General features: G+C 41.7%; 1 protein-coding gene across 7 annotated transcripts in view; it reads left to right on the forward strand.

Annotated features, from left to right (window-relative positions):
- The window catches only part of SPATA6L (spermatogenesis associated 6 like), a 72,801-nt gene that overhangs the window by 37,520 nt on the left and 20,935 nt on the right, over positions 1–14,346 (forward strand). For 6 of the 7 annotated variants that reach the window (XM_089913237.1, XM_089913231.1, XM_089913232.1 and 3 more), the window contains 5 exons: positions 1,445–1,684; positions 3,757–3,859; positions 6,586–6,620; positions 7,365–7,561; positions 13,532–13,625. In XM_089913237.1, the coding sequence (XP_089769363.1) occupies positions 1,445–1,684; positions 3,757–3,859; positions 6,586–6,620; positions 7,365–7,561; positions 13,532–13,625 (669 nt within the window). The remainder of the gene's footprint in view (positions 1–1,444; positions 1,685–3,756; positions 3,860–6,585; positions 6,621–7,364; positions 7,562–13,531; positions 13,626–14,346) is intronic. The other variant, XM_089913233.1, reaches the window with a different exon arrangement.

The following is a 14,346-nucleotide window of genomic DNA, read 5'->3' on the forward strand; positions in this document are numbered from 1 at the left end:
TATTCTTACTATCTAGAGATGAGCATGACTACTTTTTTGAATATATTCTTCTGTACACACACACACATACACATATTGTTTTAATTTTAGAAGATTAGGACCATACTACAATAATGATATTATTTCATATCATATTTTCACTTTGAATGTCATGAACGTGTTCTCATGTCCTTAAGTATGCTTAAGCCAGGCAATTTTTCATGGCTTCATACTATGCCATTGTACAGAAGTACCATAATTTTTGGCAATTCATTTTTCTGTTGTTGGGTACTAAGCTGATATATTAGTCAGGGTCCAGTCTGGAAAACAAACCATACCTGTTACTTTAACAGAAAGATTTAATGTAAAAAAAAAAGGGCTAAACGAGGGTTGGAGGACTGAAAGGAAATGGGGAACAGTGAAGTGATGGAGATAGTAACTACAGGAAGCAGCTTCCACCTCTAGCGTTGGGGGACCAAAGGGAAGAGGTTGGATCATCAAGAACATAGAAATTGGAGGAAGAAACCCCATAGAAAGGGCACCCAGACATGTGGGGAGGGGCTGCTCTCCCGGGTGTTTCCTCATGATTTCAGAGGGGAGACTCTGATGAGCTGGGACTCAGATCTCTAAGGAGGGACACTGCTCATTGCTGCTGTCCCAGGAGCTTGGAGGAAGGATCCTGTGGGTCTAGACTCAAATCTCTGAGCAAGGGGCTCTCTGGCCACCTGGTGCTGTGAGGCTAGTTTTGGATTATGGTAGGAAAAAACTATAAACTGGAGCCATTTGCTGCTGTCAAGGTGAAGAATGGTTGCTGGGGTGATGCTGACAAGAACAGAATGCAAAACTGGAAGTCCCCAGTCCCTTCCTCCTCCTCTAGTCTTACGGTCTCCCTCTAGCGCCCTCTAGTGGTGGAGCCTAACAAAACAGCTGGAAAAACCGAGGGGGGTTTGCAGAGTGCCAGGTCCGGTATCATAAAGCTGAGTGTAGAAAGGTGGGTTTGGAGCTGAAAGGAAAGTGCTTACTCACCAATATAGTTGGTTTCTAATTTTTGAAATGTTCTAAGAATTTCTGTAGCTATACATATAGCCATAATTATTTCTCTATAATAAATTCCTTGAAGTGAAATTGCTGGACCCAAGTTTATGCCAAATTCTCTCTCTCTCTCTCTCTCTCTCTCACTATATTTCTACATCTGTCAATCATCTGTCTATGATGGGGTGGGGGTGGGGGTGTCTGATACTTTCCAACTTTCTCATAATGCAAATAAATCTCACTGCTAATAGTTGAAATATACTAGTGATACTAACCTGACCTGAAGAAAAATTTTAAAATGCCCTTCCTTAAGTTCATGTTTTATAAATCTGAGATGTTCAATCTTCTACCTTAGTTAAAGTTCCATTAAACACAGTTATATTCTGATTGAGTTTTCTTCTTTAAAAATATTGTTTCTTTTTTGGGTTTTCAGGAAGAAAGATGTAAGTCACGAAGGCCTTTATCCACATCAAATGGACCAAAATTCCACTTAAGTAGTATAAAGATGAAACCAAGGGAGAGTAATCTTGACAGACTGCCCCAAGGCATGCAGTCCCGGCCGCCCTCTCCATATTTCACCAGGCGTTTCTTTCAGGACCAGCCAGCTCAACTGAATCTTGGAGATAGTTTCAAAATACCTGGAGAAAGCAAACCTCCATTTGTAGTAAGACATGTGAGCCTAAAATTATTTTTCACAGTCCTTTGGAATGGTGAGGGTGTGAATGAGGGTGGAATAAAGGAAGGTTGGACCATGAAAACAAATGGGTAAGTAAATAAATAGAGGAAATTCAAATTGAATGACAGCTATGATTAAATTATGTTCACTTCCTAGAGTCATTGTCAGGAAAGATGTCTTATGCAGAAGACTTGCTTAGTAAATGTCTGCCATCCCTATTTTTAATTTCTGAAGATTATTAATAGAGAGTGTTATCTACATATGATAACCTGCCACTGTCCAGAAGAATCAATGAACTGTCAGTGGTAGAAGATGCATATCAAAGGCTGGCATATACTCTGTACCTATCTGAAACCAAAGCCTCATCTGTTTTAAGAAAACTGGTTTGAGTTTTCTTAGTGAGGTTGTTGCTTAATGGCCACACTTTTAAGAGCAGGAAACATATGTCTGCAGGAAGATGCAATGATGTGCCACAGTCAAAGCCCTTAATTAAAGTTATTTTAGATTTAGCCCTCAGGAAATAGTAGGCAAATTTAATCACACTTGTTCTCATAGTCTCAAGATTTTTTGACTACTATAAAAGTAAAGGAAAATGTAGAAGAGTTCAAGACAAAAATTGCCCACAGGTTCACCAGAATAATAAAATCATTGTTTAATTTGATACATTTTCTTTTGCCTTTTTTTGGTATTCATAATGCCTTATTTTTTCCCACAAAGTTGTAATTATACTGTATATACAGATTTGTTTCTTGATATTTACAGTTAATATTACATTAAAAACACTTCCAGTATTAGTTCATATTTTTCATGAACACCATTCCACATTCTACTTCATGACTTATTCTTCAGAATGTTAACTGTTGATATTATTGTCAAGTTGATAATTTGACTTAATGATGATGTTTGTGCATTAGACGCAAGAAATGAAGCATGGTAAATCTCAAAGGCAAGGTGCTTTTGAGATGACTGGATATAGAGTTGGTTTGTAGGTAGAACAGAGACGTTGTTTGGCTAGAAAGTACAGGATAGCTGTTTTCTTCATGGTGACCTGGGTAAAAATGTCTGGCAAAATCTAGCAATCACTCTTTAAACGTGGCTTCATACAAATATTGTTGAATTGAGTTTACTGAGTCTGATTTATATTATTTGACATAAATTTTTATAAAATACAACTTTAGTGTATGCCATTATGGGCTAAATAAGCTTAAAATCTTGGAAGGTTTCTTAGGGAATTAAAACTTGCTTGATACTTTTATTTAACAAATTCTTATACAGTCTTTACTAATGTGCCAAGCTCTTTCCTAAGTGCTCTTTTATTTAGCCAGATTTCCTGATATCTGAAGTTTAAGTAGCAGCATTAAAATGTAGAGGACCTGATGTTGTCAAGATTGTAAATTCTAATCAAAGTATTTCTTGAAGTAGATTGAAGAGTAATATTATAACATGCTTTCTTGAAATTTAAAAAAAAAAACAGAAATAAACAATGTTACAAAGAAACTCCAGCAACTCTATGTCATACATATTCTGGAAGAGTCTCTATTTCAAGTATTTTGACATGTTGTCCAGTGTAGGAAAATACGGTTACCTTAAGTAAAATAATACAGTCACCACTATTCTTTTTTTCAAGAATATAGACACTCAGACTGGAAGGGGATGTGGAAGGCTGAAATGTCACCTTGTGAAAATCCCTTGTCTTCAGGGAGGACCACACCTAGGCCAGTACTGCTCAGACTGTTTAGGAACATGAAACTCTGTCTGGTTCTAAAAGAATGTGAAGTAAATGTCACTTGCTGTTTTCTGGGCTGGAGCCTTACCAGTGGTTAGAATATGATTTGTGCCTAGTGCTAGGCCATGTCTTCGTGTTCTAACCTCAGTGAAGGTAGGGACAGACAGGTTTCCCTGTTGGGTATAACATTTTATATACTTGGAGACTGTGATTTAATCTGTTTCCAACCTCTTTTCTCACCTGCATGACTGTGACTGAGGGGGAGAAAGGCATTACAGGTAATGAGGAGAGGGTAATACAAGCTACAGTGGGTTCAAGTCTCATTCCTTTCCTTTCCTTTCAGGTGGACAGTGCAAAGCCCTTTGGTGAGAACAGTTCAGAGCATCATTCCCAGAAGTCTAGAAGAAAATCTGACTTTTCAAACTTTCCATTTCCAGTGAGAAGAGGTACTTGAGTTTCTTGTTATCCCTATACAGTTTCCCCATGGGAACGAATGCATTCTACCTACCTCTAAGTCTTCTTTCATTCTGAGGAATCACATGTTTCTTTGGAAATTCAGGGCCTAATTCTCAGGTGCCCTCCCGCTGTGGAGTTTCCAGGGAGGGAGTTCCCACGAGCAGAGTCAGCCGAGAAGCTGTTTCAGAGTTCCCCTAGCTGTTGAAGGAGACTGCTCTGGGTAGTGTGACCGCTGAGCGTGCTCTAGCTGTGGTTGTTCCCTGGCTGGGCTGGAAAAGCAGGGAGCATCTTGTCCTGGTGGAATCTTCTTGCTAAGGCACCACTGATAGCTAACATATAGGACTCTCCATTTCTCTGGATAGGAAGCAGCAGGGGATTGCTGGAGATCAGGAGATGCAACACTTACTTTACAAGATTCCATGTCAGCAAAGGAGGAGAGGCAATTTGTCTGAAGCAATGAGGTCAAGGCAGGGGATCTCAAATGTTTCGATTTCAGTACCCTTTTGCATTAAGTATTATTGAAGACCCCAGTGAACTTTGTGTATGCAGATGATATCTGTCAATATTTAGTGTTAGAAATTAAAACTGAGAAATTTGTAAAATACAAGAATATACAAGCACACATTCCATTAACCATCAGAGTGGTGACATCATGACATATCATGTAGCTTTTGGAAAACTCCATTATACAGTTGTGAGAGAAAGAGAGTGAAAAAGAGATTAGTATTAATAGGAGAACAGTTTTGATCTTGCAGAGCTCCTGAAAGGTCTTAGAGACCCATGGGGAGGCCCCTGGATCACACACTGAGAGGCACTGGGTTAAGACCTCCCTGGGAGGCCTTTACTTTATGATTGAAATACAGGAACCATGTCAATACTGAAGGTCAGGGCAGTGAATTTCAACCATTCCTGAATTAATAAAAATTCTTAGGCTAGAAAGGGATGGTGGTGGCCCATTCTCTTGACTCTTGGTGAGACTGGACCTGTACCATCCCTGACAACAGGGTTTCCTATGTTAGGCTGAAAGGTTTATACTTTTAAGGGGCTGCACATTCTCTTGTGGTAACTCAAGCCGGTGTCCTTGAATCACTGTGACTGTTCTACAGCAGCAAACCAAGGACAGAAGACAGGGTTTGAAGCAGAAAGTGCTTCATCACCTCTGACATTTAAGTCCTTTGGATTGAAAATCACCCATGTAGCCCATAAAAGCAGCACTGTCTTCCCCAATTACTGTGAAATCAAGCAACAGGAAATGTCCTTTCCCGGGGAGGACAGTTGGGCTTAATGCTAGCTCAATTACAACGGGACTCATATATCACATTGGTCTCAGCCTTTGTCTTTCTTAATCCTGGCAGGTGGAGAACTAAGGTTCCAGAGAGGTTACAGAGTGTGTACAGGTCACACACCAAGTTTTTGGCATACTTACATTTAGAGAAGAAGTTCAGACCTTGGGGCTCAGATCCTTGGAATCCCTGTAGCTTCCAAGCCAGACTTTTCCTTAGGTCACCTGTCAGCTCATTCATTCAGGCCTAAGGTAGAATAAAGCAGTGCTTCTCAAACTTCAGTGTGCATTCGAATCACCTGGGGATCTTGTTAAAGTGCAGATTCTGATTCCCTAAGGCTGGGGTGGGGCCTGGAATCCCTCTTTTCTAACAAGCTTCCAGGTGATACCGATGCAGCTGGTCCATGGACTACACTTTGAGAAGCTAGGAAACAAGGGCAAACTCCCCGTGAAAGGGAGTGTTCAAAAATCAGTAGCAAGGGGGTTCCTAGGCAACAGGGCAGATTTATGGTTATAGCTGAAAAGGGGCTTAGCATTAACCAGTTCCCTGCTCAGCTGGGAGTAGGGTGGAAGAGAGCTTCTGGGACAAGATGCCCACACACCTATGCGCGTGCCCAGAGGATATGACAATTAGCATCCTTTAAACAATCCCTTTTTATATCTTCCTTCTTATTACCAGTGGCATTGGGGAATCAGCAGACCCTTGTCACTGCCTAAGCCCCAGTCATGCTGGGGGAAGCCACGGTGGCCTTAGCATAGTCTTGCAAATACTCATTTCAAAAGCATTTTTTTTTCAACCTGGAAAAATCCCATTTATTCTTGGTTTTATCTGTGTGTATTACTTCTAGTAATTCTTACCATTCTCTGGCATTAGGTCTATTTACTTATTATGATTACTTGGGTAATCATAATGATTTACACTTTTGCTGTGTTGTTTTTCCAAGCTCTTATGTATTCATTTTTGTATCTACCTTGGACAAGTACACTCAAGAGTTTCTGCATAAGTAGGATTTTATGTAAACCAAATATAAAGGGAATGCCAGAAGAGGCAGAGGGTATGAATTTTACATTGAGCCAAATGGCTTTCTTTTAGGCCCTGGGCACCTGGGCAAATAAGAGTTTTCCAGGCTGCCCGAGGGCTACTGAAGTTACTGCTTCACTTTAGACTCCCGCTTACTCTTCCTGTATCCATACGTGTTGTCATTAATATAACCTCATTGTTGACCTCAAGAGGACAGTAAAACTAATAGATAAATTGCTGTGACTTCAGGAAGACTTAAAGTTGATGGTATAATTTACAAGGGAGCATTTAAGTTCTCAGATAATTCATTCATTGTGTAATATTTTTGTACTGCTGTGGAATAAGTGTAACAGCAGCTTTAGGGGTAACTGGTAATAATGAGTCATTGAAACACCTGTTCCTCTTTCTTCTAGCTTCTTCTCTTGACAGCCTTGCAGCTAACATAAAGGTAATTTTAGAAGTAGCGTTTGTAAACTGATTTATTTCCAGCTGTCTAATGTCAATTATTGTGCTTTCTCCCATGAGTGGTGGAAAGTATATTTCTAGCTAATGCTGCTTATGGAATTCCCGTAGTTTAACTTGAGTTGCTTTGCTTTAGTTGGCTTATTCCCTTCACATAAACTCTTTTCATTTGTAGGATGAATCACCAGTGAGGGTGTATGTAGGCCCAATATCTACTTTATCAGTAGGGATTTTCATTACTTTTTCTCTAGTCGAGTACCTTTGTATATGAGATGGTAAATCACTTGTTCTTAAAGTTTGATTGGTTTATTCAGGTGAAGGTGCAGACTTCCATGTTACAACATGAGAATGGATATATGCAAAGAAAATGGAGTACACTAAGCTTCCTTTGCCATAGCAGTTAAATATTTTGTCTAAAAAATTATGTCTTTCCCAAACCCAATAATCTCCAATCCTCACAAACCAAAGCTCAGAGCATGAGTTGATTTTGGCTTGTGAATATATGCCAAATGTACAGAATTTTGGTTATCTTTCCTTGCCCTTGACTGCTGAGCGTTTTGTCTCTAGTATTCTCTAGTCCCACCCCTCTTTTATTTGCAGGAGATCCCTGTGGCAGGTATTCTATCATCTTGCCCCCAGTTCTCTTCCCTGTCCCACCTGGCCCCCAGCTCTAAATTAAGCAAACCAAAGCAAAAACTACAACTAACGATTAATGCACATTGTCACTCAGGTTATCAAAGAGCCAGATGAACGGATTGTTTTAAGGAATGAATCACCATTATCGTTAGATTCAAGTAAGTTTGGAAAGCCCTCAGCCAGTTACAGTCATCAAGGGGATGCCGATTTCCACTGGGGAACTTCATTTGCCACCTCCCAACACTGCAGAACTCCCAGCCCTCTTCTGGATCAGCCCCTTCTCCGAGAAAGGTCAGCAGCAAGCACCCGGCTCTTTGCTAGAAGAGTGCCTTGTGGTCTGGCAGGAGTAAAGTCAGGCCACTTCATCAGTTTGCTTCCTTAGGAATATTCAGCTGGGGACACCTTGATATGAAAAATTATTATTCCTTGAAAAATAACCCCAAAAGTAAGAATTGAGACTTTTCTCTTACCCTGGAAAGCATATCTCAGAATGCTTGTTGAAAATGGGACAGACAGCTAACTTGGCATAGGTACTATTTATCTATCCATTATGATCTGTCATAAATTTTAGAACTCAAGCTTTTGGTTTCACCAGTATAAAAGAACTTACTATCGAAAGTTTGGAAATTATAGAAAAATGAAAAGGAGTGAAAAAATAAATCACCTACAGTCCTGCCACCCAAAGACAAGCATGATTAATATGTGGGTGTATTTTCTTTCTCTTTTTCTAGACATGGTTTGTTGGCTTGTTTATATTATTGTCACACACACATACACACAAACCCACAATTGCGTATGTCTGGAGGGCAGGCCAGAGATTGAGAGCAGGAAACTTTATTTTCCAAACTGCACTCCCAGCTGATGTGACTAACCATCCGGTTTGCCCCAGACTGTCCTGATTTTAACCCTGACAATCCTGCATTCTGGGAAACTTCTTGGTCCCAGGCAAACCAGGACAGTTGGTCACAACTCCAGTGAAGTAGCACAAAAGATAGTAGTTTTAAGATAGTTGTTTTGAATGAAAGATAGGCCAGTCTTGGGCTTCCCTGGTGGTGCAGTGGTTGAGAGTCCACCTGCCGATGCAGGGGACATAGGTTCGTGCCCCGGTCCGGGAAGATCCCACGTGCCGTGGAGCGGCTGGGCCCGTGAGCCATGGCCGCTGAGCCTGCGCGTCCAGAGCCTGTGCTCCGCAACGGGAGAGGCCACAACAGTGAGAGGCCCGCATACTGCAAAAAAAAAAAAAAAAAAAAGATAGGCCAGTCTGCTTTTCTCTGCATTGTTAGTGATGAGAATAAGAAATCTCCACATAAAAATAATACAGTTGCTAACAAAGAGACTTGTAGTAAATATCCCAGAACAAAAGTGGCACTGAAATTTTAGTAGGAATTATAAGAAAGTGACAATGCATTCTTAGACTTTTTTCAGAAATGATAGAATACCTTTATATTAAAATGGACTTGAGGAAACCAAGTAAAACATTTTGATAAAATCTACTAAGTAATGGTGAGTCCTTGATTAGTTACTGTATTGGAAGAAAATAACACAACATAGATTTTTAAAAATTGGCCTTGGCTCCCAGAGACAGGTGGTGAGAGACACATTTACACCCATCTCTGGGCCTGGTCTCCCTTCTCTTCTGGCTTCTTCTCTTTCTACCAGCCTGCAGCTTAACAGGTGGACAGAGCAGGTAGGGGGTTACCCCAGATGTAAAGACTTAGAATTTATTTTAAACAGAGAAGGGGAGGAACCTTCAACTGGTGGTAGTCAGGACACTTGAGCTCTGCTCAACCTGTCTCCAAGTGCTATGTGATCTCACACAAGTACTCAGCCTTTTAGACCTTAGTTTCCTCGTCTGTAAAAGGGGTTTAGTGATCAAAGATCCATCCTCTTGCAGCCCAAAGTGCTTCTTTGCTGCCAGAACTGGAAGAAGCTCATGGATTTTGCCCATGTGCCTTGTTTTCGTACATCACCCAAACTCCTTATAATCAGCATAGCAAGATTTTCTGAGGGACTGAATTGAGCATCCATTTATTGAGAACCTATTATGTGCAGTGTATGTGATCATGACACGTCCTGGCTTCCCAGTGGCTCACACACTAGACAGGGTGGCAGGCATACCCCCATGTCACTAAATTTGAGATGGATTATGATGTGCACTTAACAGAAGTATAATCGAAATGTAGGGGAAAGGCAGAGCAAGAGGAGGTTAATTCCATTAGGAAGGAGATCTAGGAAGGCCTCATTTTTTTTGAAATAAATTTGTTAGATGGTTTATGCATTCATTCAACCAGTCTTTCCTGAGTATCTTTATGCAGCAGGACAGTAATTCTCAACTCTGGCTCACTGAAGAATTGCCTCATATTGAGTCAGAATCCTTGAGATTAGTACTGGGTGTGTGGAGGGGAATGTAGAATCTCTGTGATTAAAAGTGTGCCTCACCAATTATACCTCAATTAAAAAAAAAGACACATGAAGAATCAGTTACCAATTCATGGCACTTAGTAGACATTCAATAAATACTTGCTGACACAAGGGAAAAAAACAGTGCCTCAGAAGGAAAACAGGATTGATAGTCAACCTGCTAGTCCTGGAATAGAAACGCTAACATTTAAGACATTTCTTCTGATCTCTGAGAACTTGCAGAGGATGTTAAAAAAAAAATGTACACAGAGAGTTTTCTACAAGGCAGAACTTTGAGAACAGTACAGACCAAATGCTATCAGAGTATAAAGGAAAAGGAAAGTACTCTGGAATGTTTTATGGAGGAGGTGGCATTTTCATGGGGGCCCAGAGGGGAGGGGATTGGATTGTGATAGTTAATGGAGGGGAGGGATGGGAGGTGAGAAGGCAGGGGGTGCTGTCAGGTTCTAAAAGTTAGAGCAGCCTTGGGGAAAAGTGGGTGCCAAGGCTGAGGGTCTGAGGGGGACTGTGGAAACCAAGCTAAGGAATTTGGGCTCAGTTGGAAGGCAGTGGGGAGCTTTTGCAAGTCATTCACAGGAATTAGCACAGTTGACTGTAGAATGATGACTCTGGCTGCAGACCAGAGTTTTAATCATTTATCTCTGATGAGTCAGCAAATTCTCTGTCCAAAGTCACTCTAAACTGATAAGTTTGGAACTAATCAAACTATGAATTTGTAAATAAGGTGACAAAGTATAACATGGTCACACAAAGGCTATCTGGTTTGCCCAAGACTGTTCTGGTTATAGTGCTGAAAGTCCTGGACTGTGGGAAACCTCTTAGTTCCAGGCATCCAGGAGAGCTTGTCACCTTAACCTCCAGGGAAGTGGCACTGAAGATAATAATTTTAAGGCAGCTGTTTTGAGTAAAGGATATCCCTTTGTATCCTTGGGGAAGAATCCATTCCCCATTGACCTCAGTGTAGCCCCTGTGGAAGAATCCATTCCCCGTTGACCTCACAGAGGTAGCCCTTGGAACACTAGGTGTTACTGTTATCGAACCAGGTTCATTTGCCCTATGCACAGCAAGCCAAATGCTGAGGTGCAGAGAAGGTTTATTCACAACGCAGCCAAGTACGGAGATGGGAGAACAAGTCTCAGCTCCACCTCCCCAAAGGCAAGGGGCTTGAGATATTTATGGGATAAAGAAGTAGGGTGGTCTTAGTCATGAGGAAATGTAATTGGAGGTAGAGAAAAGGTGAAGTAATCGGTACTTTGCCCAGGCATATCTGGGTTACATGCTTCTTCATGGGATGCATGTTCAAAAATGGAGGTACTTAGCATGATCTGAGGGTGGAGTTTTTGACCCTCTGAAGTCAAAAAATTGTTCATCAGATAACTGTGCAGACACAGTTTTAGGGTTAGTTATCCCAACCAGTCTTAGCCAGCTTGAACTAGACAGGATCCAACTCCACGTTCTTGTAAAACAACTTAAGCCCACCATTACTATAGTGACCTGTGATGTCAGAGGCTTTATCTATAGGGGTGGTTAAGAAGTCTTGTGATATATTACCCTAGGCTATGTGAAGCTTGGAGGGTATGCAAATAAAGAAAGGAAAAAAGAATAAAAACAACTAAAGCAAGCTTAATCAGTAAAGGCAGTTTGTAAGAAGAGGGGTTTTTAACAAGCTGGTTCCTTATCTTCTGTAAGTCAAGCTCAAGAATTTCTGGTAGTCAACCATAAGGGGCGTAGTTTCACTACCAGTGCTTAGGCTCTGCCTCACTCACCGTTCTTTTCACATGAGCCACTGGGACCAGTCTCCCTCTGCTCAGATCACAGAAGTGCATGAGAAATACCTTTTGAGTTTCTGCTGACTTAATACTGAAATCAGCAAGGGCCAAGTTTGCAAGAATGAGATGGGAGGCAAGTTTTGGAGTGAGAATCAGCCCAAGGTTTTAATGGAGGAAGAGGAAAACTCTTTTAACTAGCAGCATGGGAAATGGTAGTCCCAAACGTGGGAGAAACACTCTCAAGCCGGTTCCCTAGCTCCAGTGTCCAGATAGAGTCACATCCCTTCAGCATCCATCCGCAGTTCAGCATCCATCCGCAGTCGTCCCACTGCACAAGGAGAAGGCCATAATCAAGGCAGAGCACTGCTCTTGCCTGTTGACTCATTCTCAGAGGTCTTCAAACATAGTGTTGATTGTATATAGTAATAAGGGTAACAAGTGTACGGATAATTCTGGCACTGGTTACTCAAGACCAATGAAAAAGCATTTGCAGTGTCCATTTGGTGGCTATTTTTAAATGCCAATTTTATTTATAGCTTCAAAATATTTCTATTCCTTCATCTTAAAAATTCTTAGAGGAGTGTAGAAATGATGTGCCTGGCCTTTTCTTAAACATGGGCAGTGCTTTAGGTGGTTCGTTCATTTGCTGTGAGTCATTTTCCTGGGTTGGTAATGGATTTGTGTAGATCCAGTCATTCTCTTGGTCTTGTCTCCCTGGAAACCACAGGGTACATGCTCGTTACAGGGAGCCAGGATGGGTGGCCTGGATGTGGGTCCCAAACCGAGCAGAGGGGCAACTGCACAGGGACTCATTAGTGTGGTGGCCATAACAACAACTGGATTGATTCTCACATGTTTCTGTCATTTCCAGTGTTTACTGTATATTAGTTAAAGAGAACGATTTTATCCAAATTGCTAAAAGTTTTAGGCATTTTAAGAAAACAATATCTGTGCTTTTCATATTCAAACTGCAAATTCTGCCTCAACTTAAGAATTGGTACTCACTTCCCTCCCCAAAATGAATGAATGAATGGATGGATTCAATCACTCAAGAAATATGTATTAAATTCCTACTGTGGTATGCAAAGCCCTGAGATGAGCTATTAGCCCAAGAGGCTCAGTCCCAATTTCAGTCTAGGAGGAGAGACAGACATTAACCAAATAGTGACAAAATGTCCACTGGGGGAAGTGCTATGAATGAGAGGTGAATGGATTCCAAGTGCATGAAATAGGGAAGCCGACTCCCTCTACAGCAGGGGTCCCCAACCCCCCCGGGCCGCGGACCGGTACCAGTCCATGGCCTGTTAGGAACCGGGCCGCACAGCAGGAGGTGAGTGGCGGGCGAGCAAGCGAAGCTTATCTGCCGCTCCCCGTCGCTCGCATTACTGCTTGAACTCCCCCCTGCCCCACCCCGGTGCCAAAAAGTGTCTTCCGCAAATCCGGTCCCTGGTGCCAAAAAGGTTGGGGACCACTGCTCTACAGGAAGGGGCTCAGGAAGGATCTTCCTGAGAAATCAGTAACTGAATTGAGCTCTGAAGGTGGGTAGGACTCAACATGAGCGGGGATGGGGCTTGGGGGTGGCAGCATTCTACCCGAGGGAGCAGTGCTGGCAAGTGCCTATGGAAGGGAGAAAATGCAGCCTGTTTGAGGAACTGACAGACACTGAAAGATCTGTGGTTAAGTTTGGGTCTGGGTGGCCTAAAGTAAATGACACATAAAAAAACCCTGGTAGAAAACAGTTGGGATTAAATTTTGTATTAAAAATTTTGGGGTTACATGTTTTAAAAGTAAAAGCAGGATTTGTTCTTTAGAGAAATATCTAAAATACACAGTAAATTACAAAGAAGAAAAGAGTCACACACCCTGACGCACACCACTTTTAACATCTTGCTTGTTTTATTCCCAGTGCTTTTCCTATACCTAGGCTTAATAAAGACATTGAAACCATGCTATGCATGTTGCTGCTTTTTTCTCGCCTTTAAGTTATAAATATCGACCGTTATTGTTATGCACTCTAAGTGTCCTTTTTATCAGCTGCATAATACTCCACCCTGTTTACTCTGTTGAGCAGGTTCCACCCTGGGTCCCAGTACATGTGGAAGAAGATCCACGAAAGGGTCTGCAGTCGTCTGACGTCCCACAGATCTCAGCAACACCTGAACAAGGTCAGGGCTTCTGATGGAATTAGATCTTTGCTGATAAAATAATATGGGGACTGGGTCTCACAGTCTAGCAGGGGAGACAGACATTAATCAAGTAACGACAGAAATAAATGTAAAATTGTGATGCTCACCAAGGAGGTTACATGGTATCCTGAGAGTGTATGAAAAGGAGTATTGGACTTGGTTGGCAGTCAGGGCAGGCTTCCCTGAGGAAGAGACAGCGGAGCTTCAATCTGAGTGATGAGTAGTAGCTACGAGTGATGAGTAGCAGCTACTTTGGAGAACAGCACGCATCAAGCAGAGGTCCTACAGCAAGAGGGAGCGTTGTCCTGTCAAAGAACTTAGAGAAGACAGTGTAACTGGCCCGAAGCACATTTCCTTCTGCTCTGGACAGGAATCCCTGTCCAGGGAAGAATCTAGGGACGTGTGTGGTCTGCATGAGCTCACAACATGGAAAAAAGTTTTCCTCAAAGTGAATAAGGTGTTTTTCACTGTTTGACTTTTATGGGGGTGAGGGGAGTGTGTCTGATCCATAGATAGATAAACCCAGCACTTTGTCTACTGCAGAGGTACAGCCATTAGCTGTGACCTGTCACCAGTTCAAAAAAATTCAAATGGAAGGTTGACAGTGCCCCCTCTGGTTGGATTTAACTATACCATGTAGTTGAATTGGTCATCTTGACTTATTTAAATGCTGGCATTTAAATGAATTATTTAAATGAAT

The sequence above is a fragment of the Delphinapterus leucas genome, chromosome 6 (genome assembly GCF_059928025.1).
Source record: "Delphinapterus leucas isolate spDelLeu-1000000601 "Yukka" chromosome 6, BTC_Dleu_Yukka2, whole genome shotgun sequence".
Classification (NCBI taxonomy): domain Eukaryota; kingdom Metazoa; phylum Chordata; class Mammalia; order Artiodactyla; family Monodontidae; genus Delphinapterus; species Delphinapterus leucas.